Source organism: Perca fluviatilis, chromosome 6 (assembly GCF_010015445.1).
Source record: "Perca fluviatilis chromosome 6, GENO_Pfluv_1.0, whole genome shotgun sequence".
Classification (NCBI taxonomy): Eukaryota; Metazoa; Chordata; class Actinopteri; order Perciformes; family Percidae; genus Perca; species Perca fluviatilis.
This window is the reverse complement of record NC_053117.1, coordinates 21375827-21392156: the sequence shown is the minus strand read 5'-3', so window position 1 is coordinate 21392156 and position 16330 is coordinate 21375827. Positions and strand designations below refer to the sequence as shown.

Sequence of the window (16330 nt, the reverse complement as noted above, 5' to 3'; positions counted from 1 at the left end):
ATCCAATGATAAGTAGAAGGGGTAACTTTTTTTGGCAGTTTTTTTTGCAATGGTACAAACTGATGTTTTAGTTTCTCATCTCATTGCATATTCACACACACATTGAATCATGGTATCACACAGCTAAACATAGGCCTACTATACATTAAACCCTGTGAAGCTCTCCAAACTGGCTTTTAGGTCAGAAAGAGTTGAATTGATTTGTTTCCAGTTGTCATAGCAGCCAAAATAATGCATGCATCTTGACAGATGATGTTTTACACTCTTGATGAATGTCTGCTTCGGCCATGTTGGATGCACATTCAGTCATGTAAAACCAAATCAAATCATGTTCCCACACACTTTTTATCCAATGAGAATTACTGATCTTGCACACATCTTGTTTGTGTCAGCAACTCTTGTCATTCAGTTCTACATTTTTAAATACAATATTCAGTCTATGACTGCTGGCTGCAGATGTAAATCCCCAAAAATCAAGTCCTTCAATATGAAACATCAAATGAATTAATTTGTCAAAATTTAGCAAGGGAGGCGAGCTGTTTTAGCTTACATTTTCCCTAAACTAAATTTAAAAAGTGGCGGTGTAATGATGCCATTACTGTCACCTTTCCTGTCGCTCTCAAATGTCCAAGCAGAGGCAATTTGAAAAGGCTTCCAAAAAATGCATCGGTTGTGGCTGAAAGCTTTGGATTTACCTCATGGTCTAAATGCTTTCTAAATGCTTTCCAACAAAGTAAGAAAAACTTCTTCAACCCATTTCAGTTGTGGAGTAACATCCACACGTATGGGTCGTCAGCGCACAGAGGACCCAGAATGTTGACGCACACAGCTCGGTGCTCCAGTAAAAAGTCCATCTGGCTCATCAGGTCCAGACACAGATGTTCTACAAGATTCAGACAAACAGACCAGTCTTCAACCACTCTGGACACACCGAGTGCATGCAACCAAACTGACCCAAAGATGTCCAGGGATTCTGGCCAGTCATCTAAAAGAGCGTCCATCAGCTCCATCTCGTTCATAAATCTGTTTATTTAAGCTCAACGTAGATCAGTGGTCCATTCCTAGTGACTGTGTTGCTCTTTCACACTACTCCTCTATTTCTCAGTCGCCGTCTTGTTTCTGTAGTGCTATAGGCTAATTGCCCTGATCCAAGCAGTCAGTGCAGATAAAACCTGGCTGCATTGGCAGGTGCTTAGTGAGGCCATCTGTCAGCCTACATCCTCACCTTAACCTCTTGTCTCTCTCTCTCTCTGTCTCTTTTCTCTCTCTCTCTCTCGGATTAGTGTAATAAACCATTTAGACCCTAATGTCCTAATTTTATCCTATAGTATTCTGAGAAACCCATGTGAGGGACATGTAGTCCCTCATTCATTGTAGAATTGCTATTGATGCTGTTTTCTTAATTTCTCTGCTTCTGTTCTAAATTAAGCCTTGTCTTAATATCTGTGGATCACACTTACACTTCTCACACCTAACAAACACGCACACACACACACACACACACACACACACACACACACACACACACACACACACACACACACACACACACACACACACATTTACACATACTGGAAAACATGGTAAGAGCCATTCTATTAATCTGAATCAGCACTATATGTTGCCACTGACATCTTTACTGAAAAGGAACCTCTGTTAGGTAAACTAACTGAAACAGGGGTGTCAAACTCATTTTCCCAGAGGGCCACACTGGAAAAAGAGAATCACACCGAGGGCCAGACATGTAGAGTTTATTGACGTGCTTTTGTTACTAGAGGTCACTTTTTTTTTTTTTTTTACAGTTTGGTAGCTTTTTTCCTCATTTTTGTTGTTTTTGTTCCGACTTCTTTGTGGCTTTCTCAGACATTTGTCACCTTTTTGTAAATTTGTTGCTTTTTCTGACATTTTTGTAAGCTTTTTGTCGCATTTTTGTTGATATGACAAAAGTGATGACCAACAAAAGTCATCAAAAGAGTTCCTTAGCCATCATAGAATTTAGCAATGATGATAACAATGATATTTTTTTTTAACAACAACCTGTTTCACAGCCTGAATATGAGAACTCTCTGATTCTGGGGGAATTTCTGAGTCTCAGAGTCGGCAAATCTGCCACATGTCTGCTTTGAATGTCAGGTAATTGCTGTTTAAAAAACACTTTCCTGTGTTTTTGGTTTGGCGCACAACTAGGAGGGCCAAAATTGATTGTGAACCCAAATTGATATACGGGCCGGTTCTAAATCTGCAACGGGCCGGATTTGGCCCGCGGCCTTGAGTTTGACACGTGAACTAAAAGAATGATTGTACTGAATATAGTGGGTTTATTATTATTTTACACTTTCCACCACAAGATGGAGGTAATGAATTTGTCCTAAACATCTTCAGCATCACACAGTTCAGCACCGTTCTCTACATCCATGCTCAGCACGAAAAGACGATCAGAGGAATTTTGGTAAAAGGTGAAGCAGAATTGCATCTATCTTTTAACAAAGATTGACAAATGCAACAGCTTCCTAGCAATAAATCTAGAAAAATTCAAGTTTATGTCTTTTAGTCATAGTCATAGTCAATAAAAAGTACTGCAGCAGACTTTTTCCAAATGTTCCAAGTAAATAACTAACTAAACCTAACACTAATGATGTGTACTGACACCAGTATGCTGCTGCCGCTGCAGGTGATTGTGATTATGGTGTTGATTCTGGTTCTGATTTATGATTACTATACGCAGAATCTTAATAGGAGTTAACGCTGCCTTCACATTGGCACAGTAGATACGGCTGCGAAACGACCGGAAGTCATTCATTTCCTATGGAGATTCGCAGACCGCGTGCGAATGGGTCCGAACCGATGCGAACGAGTGAGGTGCGGAATAAATCGGGTCCGTTGGTCATCCGGATGCGTTAAAAAAGTTGAACTTGTACGACAGGCAATGGACGTTCCTATCTGACAATCCGAGTGAAAGTTAGCGTTGCTATGGTACTGATAAACAAATCTGAATTCTTAACTTTTAATAAAATAAATAATGATTTCATGTCGTAAGCATCAATTATTTCTTCTGCTTTGACTTTTTGTGTGAGGTCACTCTCCGCGTTTAGCAGTGTTGACAGATATAATTTACACATTGTCATCAATATATTTTGTGTAGCCTGATTATTTTTTTAGTCCACTCCCTAACAAGGGGGTAAGCCTCTCCAGAACGCGTAGCTCCTATGGCGCCATTTTGATGCTACCAAGCCATCACCTCCCATCAGCGTCCCATTGACTGCCATTCATTTTGGCGCCACTTTTACAGCGAATTAAAGACTTTATTTGTCCATTGTTTATTTCTAAAGAAACACGACAATGTATTAAAGGCTCCATTACCTTGTATCACGTTATGTCTCCGTAGCAGACGTTTTTGTAAAAATAGGCTAACGATTGTGACATAACCACGCGACTTACTGTTGGGAATTACCGTATATTACAGGAGAAGCTCACAGGCAGTTTTGACTTATATTCGCTTTTTAAGTTTAATAACTAATGTTAACTATCATTTTAGTTAGCATTAATTAGCCTGTGCCTATGACATCTCCTTACATATACCTACGCTCTCCGTCTCTGTAAGATTGGGAATGATTGAGATTTCTCTTGGCACAGCTACCAGAAGACTTACAAATATACGTCTTCGAGCTCAGTTGGAGGCTGCGCAGTAATGCTCAGCCATCACCTATCGCTAGCTTTACTGCGCAGCCTCCAACTGAGAGAGACAACGTAAATGTGACGTGAGCAACGTGTCTGAAAGTTGTAAGTCTTCTGGTAGCTGTGCCAAGAGAAATCTCAATCATTCCCAATCTTGTAGAGACGGAGAGCGTAGGTATATGTAAGGAGATAACATGGGCACAGGCTAATTATTGCTAACTAAAATGATAGTTAACATTAGTAATTAAACCTAAACAGCTCATGTAAGTCGAAACTGCCTGCAAGCTTCTCCTGTACTATACAGTAATTCCCCTACTATGTGACACAATCGTTAGCCTATTTTTACAAAAACGTCTGCTACGGAGACATAACGTGAGGTACAAGGTAATGGAGCCTTTTATACATTGTCGTGTTTCTTTAGAAATAAACAATGGACAAATATAGTCTTTAAACGCTTCAGATGTCATTAAGTTATTCGCTGTCAAGTGACATCAAAATGAATGCTAGTCAGTGGAATGCTAACAGGAGGTGATCTCTTTGTAGCATCAAAATGGCGCCATAGGAGGTTCGAGTTCTGAAGCGAAGCTTACCCCCTTAGAATCACCATAGACAGTATATAAGAAGGGAATCACCATAGATATAGTTCTATATCTATGGGAATCACCCCTTTCCCGACACTGCCTGTGATTACCATGACAACAAAACCAAACAGACGAACACAGAGAGCGGCCACAGTGCTTCAGAGGCACATTCAAAAGACATAATTAAACGCTGGAGAAGGTGGTCATAGCGACAAAAGCAGTAGGTATTGCTCTGCGCTGAAGCACTGCAAAGGCACATGGGACTTTGTTTTGAACGGTTCCTGTCTTCTTCGAAGTATGTTTAAATGATGTTCTGTTAATGTTTTGGGTGTGTATTTATGTTACCTGGGTTTTAGTGTTGTGGGTTTGATTTAGTGTTCAGGTTTATCTAGCTATGTACTGGTGTAACCATGACCGAGACTTGGGTGGGGGATTGCTTCTGGGAAGTGAGGGAGCATTTTAGCAATATGAGAATTAACAGATTGTCACAATATGGTGTCAAGGATAGCTGTCTGTCCATATTTGCAGGATAGGGAATTTGGGTAGACTTAAGCCTACATTACCTGCCGCCCCTGTTTCTATCAAGGCATGTCATTCATTAGGCAGTCCCTCCAGAAAAACGCGATTATGCGATCGCATAATTCCGATTTCCGCGCAAATATGCGGGGCTTGCATGATTTCATAATCCCCGCATTTTCGTTGCAAAAAAGTCACATATATCTTAGCAGAAAGTTGAAAAATGTTGCGTTTACTTCACACAAGAGCAGCCATTTTCCCCTGTTGCCATGGGAACGTTAAGTGACGTAATTTCATCACATAAAATTGCATAAATATCCCGCATATTCCATCGCATTTTTTAAGAAAATGTGCCGCATGATCAAGGATTTTTGTTCGCAACAATCACAAAAAAACTCCGCATTTTTCTGGAAGGACTGATTAGAGGAAAACAATAATCATACTTGAATAGGCTACAACAAAAAGGGAGAAAAGGAGAGTTCAGACCTTCAGAGCAGAGATGAGAATGCAAACCGACCTGTGATAAGGTGAGATACTAGCTGTATCTCCTTCATGCTATTGTCCTCTCTTTTTTATTCTATTGTCATTAATCACTTTTATCTTTTTTATACAGAAAGATGGGCTTTTTTGGCCGGTTGTTTATGACACAAAAAGAAGGGTGTCATATTTAAATTATTGAGAGCCTCAAACACATCTTTAACAAAGACTTGGTCAGGTTTCTGGTCAATCCCCTTGGCACCACAGGGAACAGATTATTTGGGAAATTTAAACCTCGTACCGAAGCCTTTTGCTGTTTAAGATGCAATGCTAATAGGACAGAGTAGATGGCGAGAAGCCATTTAACTCACTCACGACAAGACAAGAAACTGTTTTCAGCCATCCAGCCTTCAGCATTGTCACCACTGCAGTACAAATGCTACTTACAGTAAAGACACAGGTGAACCTGATTACACTGCACCTGGCAAGACAATCAGATGTATTCATAAAACAACCAATCAACATCTAGCACTCCAACAAGGAAGAAGATAGAAATTCTCCCAGATCTGTTTAAATCAGTTTAAAATTGTTAACAGCCTACATTGGACTACTGTTAAGCTTTCTCGGGCACACATTAAAGATGACCAGAAATGTTGGAGATGTACAGGTCTGATGGTACACTGGTGGGCGTATTTTGTAGATGTCCGGTTCTGGTTTTTCTATATAGTACGTAACACTGTGATTAATTTTCACCAAGAGTAATGATTTTAGGAGATGGTGGCGCACAGTCTACCGAAACAATTTCATCCACGAAAACACGTGTGTGATCCCTTAAGATGATTAACCCTTGATTCTCTGTCTTTTCAAAGGTGTCTCATTTTGCTCTTTGTTCTATCATTTCATTGGTGTGGCACAGAGGGGATTCCTTGTTGATGAGGAGGAAACGTTTCTTTTCCTGTGTGGTAAACTCTGCCTCTGAGCCCAGTCTGCTGCTGTTACTGAGTGTCTAGACTTCCTTTGCCCCTTTTCGCTGCCTTTACTCACTCTCTTTCTCCTCAGAATTCAGTCCAAGTTGTTCTAGCATCTCCTCTTCTACCCCCTCACTCCCCGCCACAATCACTCCCCTCATTCTCCACATCCAGAAGACAAGCCACTGGGACAACGTCCAGCATGGCCTTATTCAGATCAGTGAGAAACGGTGTGTGAACAGCCTCATCTCCCATCGTGCCCATTGAAAAACGGCTACGAGTGCGCTGAGACCCCTGGGTTTGAAGTCTGTAACATTTGATCCATGGGAAACCCTTGTGCACAATGATGCCGGTGAACAATGTGGCCCCAGTTCTGTGTGTCCCCAGAGGGCCACGGTAGCCTGCATATCTTATAACCTGTCCTGGATACATCACTCCCCTGGGAGTGAACCACTCCCATCTGAAATGACTGGCCTGGCAGAGCAGCCTGGGCCAGATAGAGTTGCACATACTCATTGGTGCTGAGACTGAGGGTATGGTCTGTGTGTATTAGTGCATTGTGTGTGTGTATGAGAGAGGGAAAGTTTGTGTCTTTAAAAGTAAGCCTATAGGTCACTGATGACATCATTTACTGTAGTTACAGTACAAAAGCAGTTGGTGAGGCCAAACTATCAGCCTCATTTTCTTCACTTTTGAGCAAAAGAAAAGTGCCTAAGCATCTCTCTATGTAATCTGATGAGGGATGGCAGCACAGGCAATGACTATTTCTTCTTTTAGGGAGACTAAAACAAACTTAACTACTAACTACTTAACCCTAAATCATTAGTATGTCATGATCTGATTCCCCACTTTGATCCCTTTACAGTCAATCCCAACAGAACATGTGATACCATTAAAGACACATGGTTCCTATGGCAAACAAAGAACGAACCGATGGTCGCCGGATGGAAAAACAGAAACCTATTTTGTTCCACATTCCTCCTGTAATCTATTTAACAGAACTGAGACCAGCTTAGTGTAACTGAAGTATTTGAGGCGCTGTGTTCTCTTAAACCCACAGATTGTTACGCAAGAGCAGATAAATTGTTTGATCTATGGAGTGATGGGTGAGAAAAGGAAAATGATGCAGTAAAACTTAAAAACAAACATTTTTAATTTTAAACAGACCGACTACCAAAACAATCTTGTGTATAATCTCTGTATGTATAACAAGGACATCAATGAATAGATAGATTATGAGGATATTGCATTGACTTTCTTTTACTCCTTGGAGACTTACCCTAACTTGAACCATAACCTCTGTAATTTATAACTTTAACCCTATCTCTGCTCAAACCCTAACCAAATAGTCTTTATCCCAAAATAAATCCTTACAGATCCCCTCCAGACACATTTAAAGCATCTGCTTTGAATAATAAATGGTCTTTCCACAATAAGTTCAAATATTTAATTAAACTATGTTTTTGACAAACAAACAAAATATCATCAGTGTTATCGGGTGACTCAGAAATGATGTCGGGAGACTTCAAAGATGACGACCAGTCCGATGACTGCAAATCAAATGCAGCTTTATTTAAACAGTGAACAAACTCTCATGACAATGAGACAACTGTGAGCATACAGACGTGTCTGCCCAAGGGTGACCAACATGTACATCAAAATGGATCCCTTTTAAACTCTTTTTGTGCTCACACAGCCCAAGATATCTATTTCAGTGCACCAGTTTACTCTTAAACTGCACCTTTTATGGCACATGCTCCTAATAGATGCCCACATTCCAGGCTCCAATTCCTCTGTGTGACAGTTGTGCCCAAACTCATAATAGATTTACACATTCTAATCTATTCCTGTGGGTGAAGGTTGTCCCCAGACTAACCTTCTTGTGTAGTACCTTACATACAAGATATTAAATACACTTGAAACATGTAGGCTGAAATATCCAACCTATCAATCAGTAAGCTTTAGATGTGCTGGTAGGCATATTTTTTTAAACTTTTGGACAGAGCCAGAGCCTAGCTGTTTCCCCGTTTCCAGTCTTCGTGCTAAGCTAAGTTGGCCAGCAGCTGGCTGTAGCTTCATATGCACTGTACATTAATTCATTAATTCATTAATTAATTTAAGGTGAGAACAGAGAAACTCACCCTAAGCAGATGAATGTGAAAACAGTCTGTCACACACTAAGCAAAACACATTAATGATTGCAACTTTTTGTCCACAAATGGGAGGTTGGTCCCCATGATGAACTAATTTTTGGTTTTGTATAGCCTACACACAACCACAGTCCAAAGGCGAGACATTTTCTACCCAGCATCCATGGCGATGTGTCACATTCTCCTGTTTCTCTGTTGTTTCTGTGCGTTTTATGGCAAGATGCATAATTCTCTTTTCCTTTTTTCACTTTACAAGTTCTGCTCTTCAGCTGACCCCATCAGCCGATCCCTTGCTTTGCACGGGGACAGCAAGACAAAGGAGGCTGTTGTCTGTTGTTGCTTGTTGGAATAGCAGTGCGACGGATGCCATGTGGGTCCCTGCAGTGAGGGTGAGGAATGGTGGGGTGCTGATTTAAAGCTTTCCAGATGAGCTGAGGTTTAATGATGTGAAAGCCTGGAATTTGGCCTGTCGGCATTGGGGTCTCACACGCAATGTTCAGGGAGGATGAATTTGTTGGAAAAGGCTGTGGTGAAGCATAACCATTTACACATCAGTTTTTCAGACACACACACACACACATACACACACACACACACACACACACACACACAACCCAACCGAACCCGGCCGAACCCGACCAAACCCGATCTTCGGTTAGAGCTGAAGATCTTTGTGTTTTGTTTTGTCATATTAATGATCTGAATAATTAATAATTAAGATAATTTGAGTTGCTGAAATGTTCATGGATCTTGTGAGTCTAAGGACATACTGTATTAGTACTATACTTACTATATACTATCTTTCATTCACCAATGCCACATTTACACAATCTTTGTTAGGATGGCATATGATATGCATTCCTCTTTCTAGTTTCTAGTATGGTGCTTTGAAAAATAATCTTGAAAGAATCAAATCAGTTCAGAGTATTTATTCCAGGATGTTTTGGACTGATTTAGAGAATGTTTTGGGACTGTAAACCTTTTTTAAACCGTTTTATTTTGAGAACAACATCATGACAAGAGTTGCATTTGTTATTCAGTTGTTGTTTGTTTTTAATATAGTGTCCAGCCATTCTCAAACCCCCCAAAAAACCCCACCCCCCCCCCAAAAAAAAACAAAAAAAAAAAAAAAAAAAAAAAAAAAACAAACCCCAACCAACCCCAACCCACCCACTCAGTTCTTTTGCCTTTTTTTTTTTTTCCTCTGGCGGGGGGAGCCGCCCCTTTTTTTTTTTTTTCCCACCCCCCACCCCCCTTACCACCCCCCCCCCCCCCCCCCCCCCTTTTTTTGTTGTTTTTTTTCCCTTTTTAGCCCTGTAGCCTGTTAATTTGAACGTTGGTTTAGTTCTTTCTTTCTTTCTTTCTTTTTTCCCCAACCTCATTTGGGTCCAATACAAACCAAATATGGTCCAAGCAGATCTAGCATTTTCTGTGGAAAATGAGCGCAACCCTGCCAAAATACCTCCAGTATAGAGCAGAAGGACGCAGCTCTTTGATTGGTGTTCCAGCTAGCGTCTTCTAGCCTTGTTCTGGTGAAGATGATACCTGGATTGGCAAAGAACTTCCCCATCTCTCCTCAGCGTCCCCATTAAATTATATAGCTGTACGTAATTAATTGGCCAGGGAATAAATATTTTCTTAATCAGTATATCAGTTATTCATAATTTAATGATTTCCCAGATTTCACCACACCAACAGAATGATTATACTGAGGCAAGGATATTTACTTGCTACATGAGCACCATCAAATATTACATTAATTATTCTCTATAATAATGACATTTTCTTAGATCAAATACAACTCTAATAGTGAGTCGTCCCATTAGGGCCAACATGGATGTCAAACCTCTTTTCATCAGTCTCCAAATCTAAACAAATGTAGACACTAAATAATAAGCGAGTGACACAGTCCAAACCGCTCAGACTGAAGTGTTGAGAGAAGCTGTTCAGTGTCTCAGGCCCAGGGGATGGCAGAGGAAGATCATAACTCAGTACATATTCTTTCTCCCTGCAGTTCAGACAGCCTGTTTGTTCAATGCTAATGATCGTTATCCAAGAATCTCACAGCAACTGTGATTTTACCGACAACTCTGTGCTTTTCCTTGTTGCTCCTCTACAGTGTATTATGAAGCATTTGCTCCCTGATTGCAAACATCTTGATGTGCAGTGTGTCCTCATGTGCTTGTTTTCAGCCTGAATGTGGTTTAAATTGAACACCATTATAACTTTTAGATCAAAAACTAATTTTAAATCAGACATTTTTCTTTTTTTAGCATGTTACCCCATCAATTTAGTTTCAGTATAATTTGCCAATCTTTGGCTAAATCAACAGGTTGTAGTGGACATCAGTGGCATTGTAATGATCAAGGCAGCAAAACATTGCTTTCTAAACTCAACCTTTTCAACTTTTTCATTGAGAACTTTCTTATATCAAAGTATTGCTACCAGTTATTTTTTATTTTATTTTTATTTATGAGTATTTCATCCATCAATCTTTCATTGAGAACTTCCTTATATCAAAGTATTGCTACCAATTATTTATTTATTTTATTTTTATTTATGAGTATTTCATCCATCAAACAAACAACTGAATGCAAACACACAACATGTCAAGTCCAGAATGAAAAGAAGAAGAAAGGCTATTCTTCCCCTCTTTCAGAAAACATACATTACTGTAACAAAACAAATAATGAATTAAGAAAACCAGTCACAAAAGAACAGAACAAAAACTGAATTAATAAATCTTACTGTATTGACTCTTTTTTGACAAAAAGTAATCAAACATTTATCTCTACACAAAGAGTAGAAGCAGTCAACAATAATATATGTGAAGTATTGTGAGTAACTGTGTCATTATATAAAATACATTACTGCTGAATTGAAAAAAAATTATATTATTTTTTGAATGGATACTGAAAATTCTGGACGAGAGGAAAAAATGTTTCTTTGCCTCTTTGAGTCAACTTTACCTCACACTCATGCATGTGCATCTACTGTTAATATATGTAAAGTTCTTTGGTTGTATTATTCTTGAACATTATTCTCCTTTTATGCTGTATAAAATTGCAGTCAGTGGTCATATAATTTTACTGAGGTCATAATGACGCAGCAAGTACTGTGTGTGTATGTGTGTGTGTGTGTGTGTGTGTGTGTGTGTGTGTGTGTGTGTGTGTGCGCGCCGCGCACGTATGTGTGTGTGTTGGGGGGGGGGGACTGACAGCTGAAACTTTACACAACATCTGTGCCAAGCATGTATTCTCTTGTATGAGTCAGAAACGATGCCTCTCTCTCATTTACTCCCCCTCCCCCCTCACCCACACACACAAACTTTTTACACATTCACCCACATTCACACATTTCCAAACACACCCTCAGCGATCACCAATCACACATGCACAACCATAAATTCTTTAATTTTGCTGCCAAACTAAACTCCACGTCATCAGTGATCCTCAGTGGAAGTGTTTTTCTTCCTAACCACTGTATCTTAGTCATTACATTTAAATGGCACACATGCAGCTAATTGTCTAAGTAGCACTGTAGTTAGTTTGCCAAAAACCTTCAGATGCAAAACATGCGTCTGTTTGCACAGCATTTTTTTTCAAAGTCAAAAGTTGCAGAGCACCGGTTGCACCACTGCCACTAGGTAACTATTTACCCGCTTTGTTTATCTTATCCAACTTCATTCCAACTTTTTTCATGAAAAAAAGAGCTTTTTCTGGTGTAAATTTGAAATGAACTAAAATGCAGCAAAATAAGGCAGATTGATTTATGAGTGTGTCCATTGGAGATGTGCCAAAACAAAGGCATGAATGGCTAATCCACTTCCATATTTTCTTTTGATGAATGGAGGACTTTTTTTCTCTGTTGACTCTCCACAGGAATCTCCAATCAGGCTGACCTTATCAAGCGTGAAAAACCATTTGAAAGGAAGCCTGAGAGGGACATAAGAAAACAAGAAGGTTCTTTCTCTTTTTCCTGCTTGGAAAGCTCATTATTCCTCAAGCTCCCCTCTGTCTGAAAAGCACCCCCCACCCCCTCTTCTAAATTACTTCACTTTTTTAGTTCCCGCCTCACCTCCCCACAAGCCCACACTGTGCTAGTGACAAGTTTTTCTTCTACTATGGCACCGCCTCCATCCTCTCACTGGCTCTTTTATTCCCTCATCCCCACCGCTGCTCCCTCCTTTCCTTTCTCCTCCCCACTTCTCTTTTTCTCTTTTTTTTCTTCATTGCTGGTTACTCACACCAACCAGCTCACAGCCAAAGGGCTCCTCTGTCCCCGTCATGCTGATCGAACTTTAAACCAGAACGTTCCCCCTGACAAAACTCAGATATTTCTCCAGAAGAAGATATTGCTCAAATGTAAAGGTACAGAAACGACTTCTATCTTAATATTTTACCATTTGATATGTTTGCAAATGCATTTTACCATTTGACCAGTAGCTGTATCTGTGTGCCTGTGAGTCTGCATGTGTGTGAGTGTGAGACTGTGAATCGGCATAACCACACGTGTGTTGCAGTTACTTGAGTGTACGTATGAGGAAGTCTGCATGCCTTCACAGCTGTGGGTGCAACATGTGTTCTTCACAGCATATCATTGACAGAAAAGTATTTATTTTAGTTTATAATGCATTTTTATAATGCATTTTTCTTTCATCATCTTTGTATGTGCTGTACAGTGTATATAAAGGTTTTATGTGACAGTTCATGTGGAGTGTAGCAGAGCAACGATACACAGCACAGCTAAAAAAAAATGGTAAAGTTACAAAACTTTATTATTTTTTTTGTGCTCAAATATCTAATGCTAACTCTCACAATATGTCCTTCCCTTTCACATCAGGACATTTGCCAAAGCCAAAGGAGAGGTGTGACAGAGAGGAAGAGCAAAGCTTTAAGGTGTTCCCATTACAGTTCAAGTTGGAGTTCAAGTTCTTGCACGTTCATATCAGATCTGAAGATTCCAGTGGCAGCTATGACTCACAGCAACGGGGAGAACCCACAGAGAACCCGGAGTGGTCTCCACCAGATCCGGTCCGGGATCCAGTCCCGATCAATGCTGGCCAAGAAGAGAGTGCAGAACATCACAAAGGGGGATGTGAAAGGATGCTTCATAAAAAATGCCTTTGTGATCTTTACCGTCGCTGCTGTCATTATTGGTAAGTTTTCTTTGTCATGTAAGACACTGTTCAGACACGGCATTCTATTGGTAATTTAGTTGATTTAAAACTGGAGATTATTGGAGAAGACTCTTTTTGTCCCTCTCCTCTCCATCTATCAACATGTTACCTCTTCTCCTTGTAAAGAAGAAGGCAGCAATCTGATCTAACCAACACAGCTGTAGCAGGACGGAAGAAAGAAAAAGAATAGAAACTAACGCACCGCATGAGAGGCTAGAGGGACCTCAAGTGAACTTAGCTGACAGGCCTTTATCTGACCCTGCAGCTGACCCTTGACCTGTTGCCATTAACCTTTGAATCTTACCCAGTAGGAAGTGAGCCAGGCCCACCCACTGCCTTCACATCTGCAGCCCTGCTAGAATTACACAATGCCATGACAAACACATTTGACTGATTGATGAATTCAGGATGTTCTTCACTTTAGGCTGCTGGGTTAGCCACCTGGGCCGTGTTGGTGGATTAGTGCTGTTTGGGATAAAGTGCTTGTTGAGAGAATAGACTTCGCTGAGACTAAAGAAAGGAGCTTCTGCACACATTTTCACTCTAGAATCATGTTTCAGCTTTCAGGTGTTATTTTGGGACTCTGAAACTCTTATCAGTATTATTATGGAATTGATATTCATTCATAAATAAATTACATTTAAGCTGTAATACGATTATATCCAACTATAGGTGTCAAATATGGGACTCTCTTAAGGTCTAGTCATGTTAACACAAAACAATTTGAAATGTTCTGATAAAGTTTTGACTTTTCTTCCATATCTGATCCTCATTGCAGGCATTATCCTGGGATTTGCTCTGAGGCCTTATAACATGTCTTACCGAGAGGTGAAGATGTTCTCTTTCCCTGGAGAGCTGCTGATGAGAATGCTTCAGATGCTAGTGCTGCCCCTGCTGGTTTCCAGCCTCATCACAGGTATGAACCAGACCAGGAACATCAGGTCATTTAAATGCCTTCACGACATTTCCCACCAGAGTGTTATTCATGAAATTAGTTCATTTTACTCTTCCAGTCATTTGAACGGTCACACAGAAAGATTATTTTACATAACGGTATTATTGCTTTTTGAAAGGCCTAAACACTTTCTTCTTCTGATAATCAAACTGAAATATTTCTCATGCATGTGAATCTGATCAATAATGTTAAAGGGGTGATATAATGCAAAACCGATTTTACCTTGTCATAGTTGAATAACGACAGTTTGGAGAGTAAATAGGACATACAGTAGAACCTCAAAATCCCATTGACATCCCTTTCCTCTGCAAATCTCACAATTTGAAACTGCCTCTGAAAACGGGCAAATCTCAACGAACCACCGAGTTGACGTCAACTCGGTGGCTCCTCCTTATTTGTCTCTATTTGTCTCTATCTTTGTCACGCCCCACATTTACATTGGCTACACCACTGATCTGTTTCTGGGTTACTGGACTACGAAACGCTGCTGCCCTGACAGAGCTCCAGGGCCTGCAGCTCACTGCGCTCCCTCCCTTCTTCCTGCTAAATGGCCAGTGTGTGTGAGTGAGAGCGCGGTCAGCGAGCTTGTTATGCCCACAATCTCTTACCACAGGTTCCAGTCAATCTTATAATGGATATGTGTGTTGAGTTATTTAAACAAACGATCGGGGTGAGTGAGCTGAGCTGGATGAAGCTCAATCAATGAGAGCTAGCTTGCCTCAAAATGCATTAAAGTGCCCATATTATGAAAAAATCACTTTTTCTGGGATATGGGGTGTTCTTTTGTGTCTCTGAGTGCTTCCACACACATAAAAACTTAGAATAAAATCCATCCATGCTGTTTTGAGTGAGATACAGTTTCTGAATGTGTCCTGCCTTCAGTCTCCTAGTAAGCTGTTCAAAATCGGCTCGGACTGTGACGTCACAGTCCGAAATGAGCTGGCTAACCACAACCGTTAGCTCGTTAGCATGCTAACCGTTAGCATTAGCATGCTAACGCTAATGCTAACGCTAGCATGCTACGTCGTTCTCAATAGCAAAGCACTGCTACAACACACACAAGTTCACCATAATCTACAAAAGAACTACTTACATGTGCGCCCTCATTTAGAAGTCTCCCAGCTAATCCTGCCTTGTAACTGACCAAAGTTGGAGAAACAGCCTTTCTTTTACTGTCTCTAGAGTTAGCTAGCTGACATGATCTACATCTGAGCTACTGCGCTAACCGAGTGCAATCAAAGATAGTACAGAAGAAGAAGATGAAAAGAGGTCTCACTCTGTAGCTAAAACAGAAACCAGGTGAAAAGAGGATCTGCAGCAGTGAGAGAGAGCTGTGCAGTACAACAAAAATATGGTGTTTTTTTTTTAAATTTAAACCATGTAAACCTATTCTGGTACAACCTTAAAATACAGTTATGAACCTGAAAATGAGCATAATATGGGCGCTTTAAATTGAAATCAGACAAAAGTGTTAGCTAAGCTTTGTAAGGCCTTAGGGAGCTGTGATATACATGGCGTGATGAAAATTCAAAGCGTAAATATACTATAGTTATGCCGAAAGTGTAGTAGTAGTAGTAGTGTGAGGTATAGCTGCGATCATTAAGTGGGACACATAGCCTAGCTAGCAGCTCCTCCTAAGGAGACCCGTCAAATTCACAAAAATGCCTTAAATTGAAAACGGACAAAAGTGTTAGCTTTGTTAAGACTTTAGGGTAGTTGTGATATACATGCCATGCAATGAAATTCAAACTGTAAATATACGATAGTTATGCCGGCAGCTGGCAGCCGGCGAGCTCCGCGGAGCCCCGAGCCCCGGTAGTCCAGTAACC

At 40.4% G+C, this 16330-nt stretch overlaps 1 protein-coding gene across 1 annotated transcript in view; it reads left to right on the top strand.

Annotated features, from left to right (window-relative positions):
* The first annotated feature begins 12581 nt into the window (after positions 1 to 12581).
* Positions 12582 to 16330, top strand: part of LOC120561229 (excitatory amino acid transporter 1-like) — a 31931-nt gene continuing 28182 nt past the window's right edge. The window contains exons 1-3 of the mRNA XM_039804258.1: positions 12582 to 12737; positions 13210 to 13525; positions 14325 to 14462. Of these exons, the coding sequence (XP_039660192.1) occupies positions 13342 to 13525; positions 14325 to 14462 (322 nt within the window). The 5' untranslated portion in view covers positions 12582 to 12737; positions 13210 to 13341. The remainder of the gene's footprint in view (positions 12738 to 13209; positions 13526 to 14324; positions 14463 to 16330) is intronic.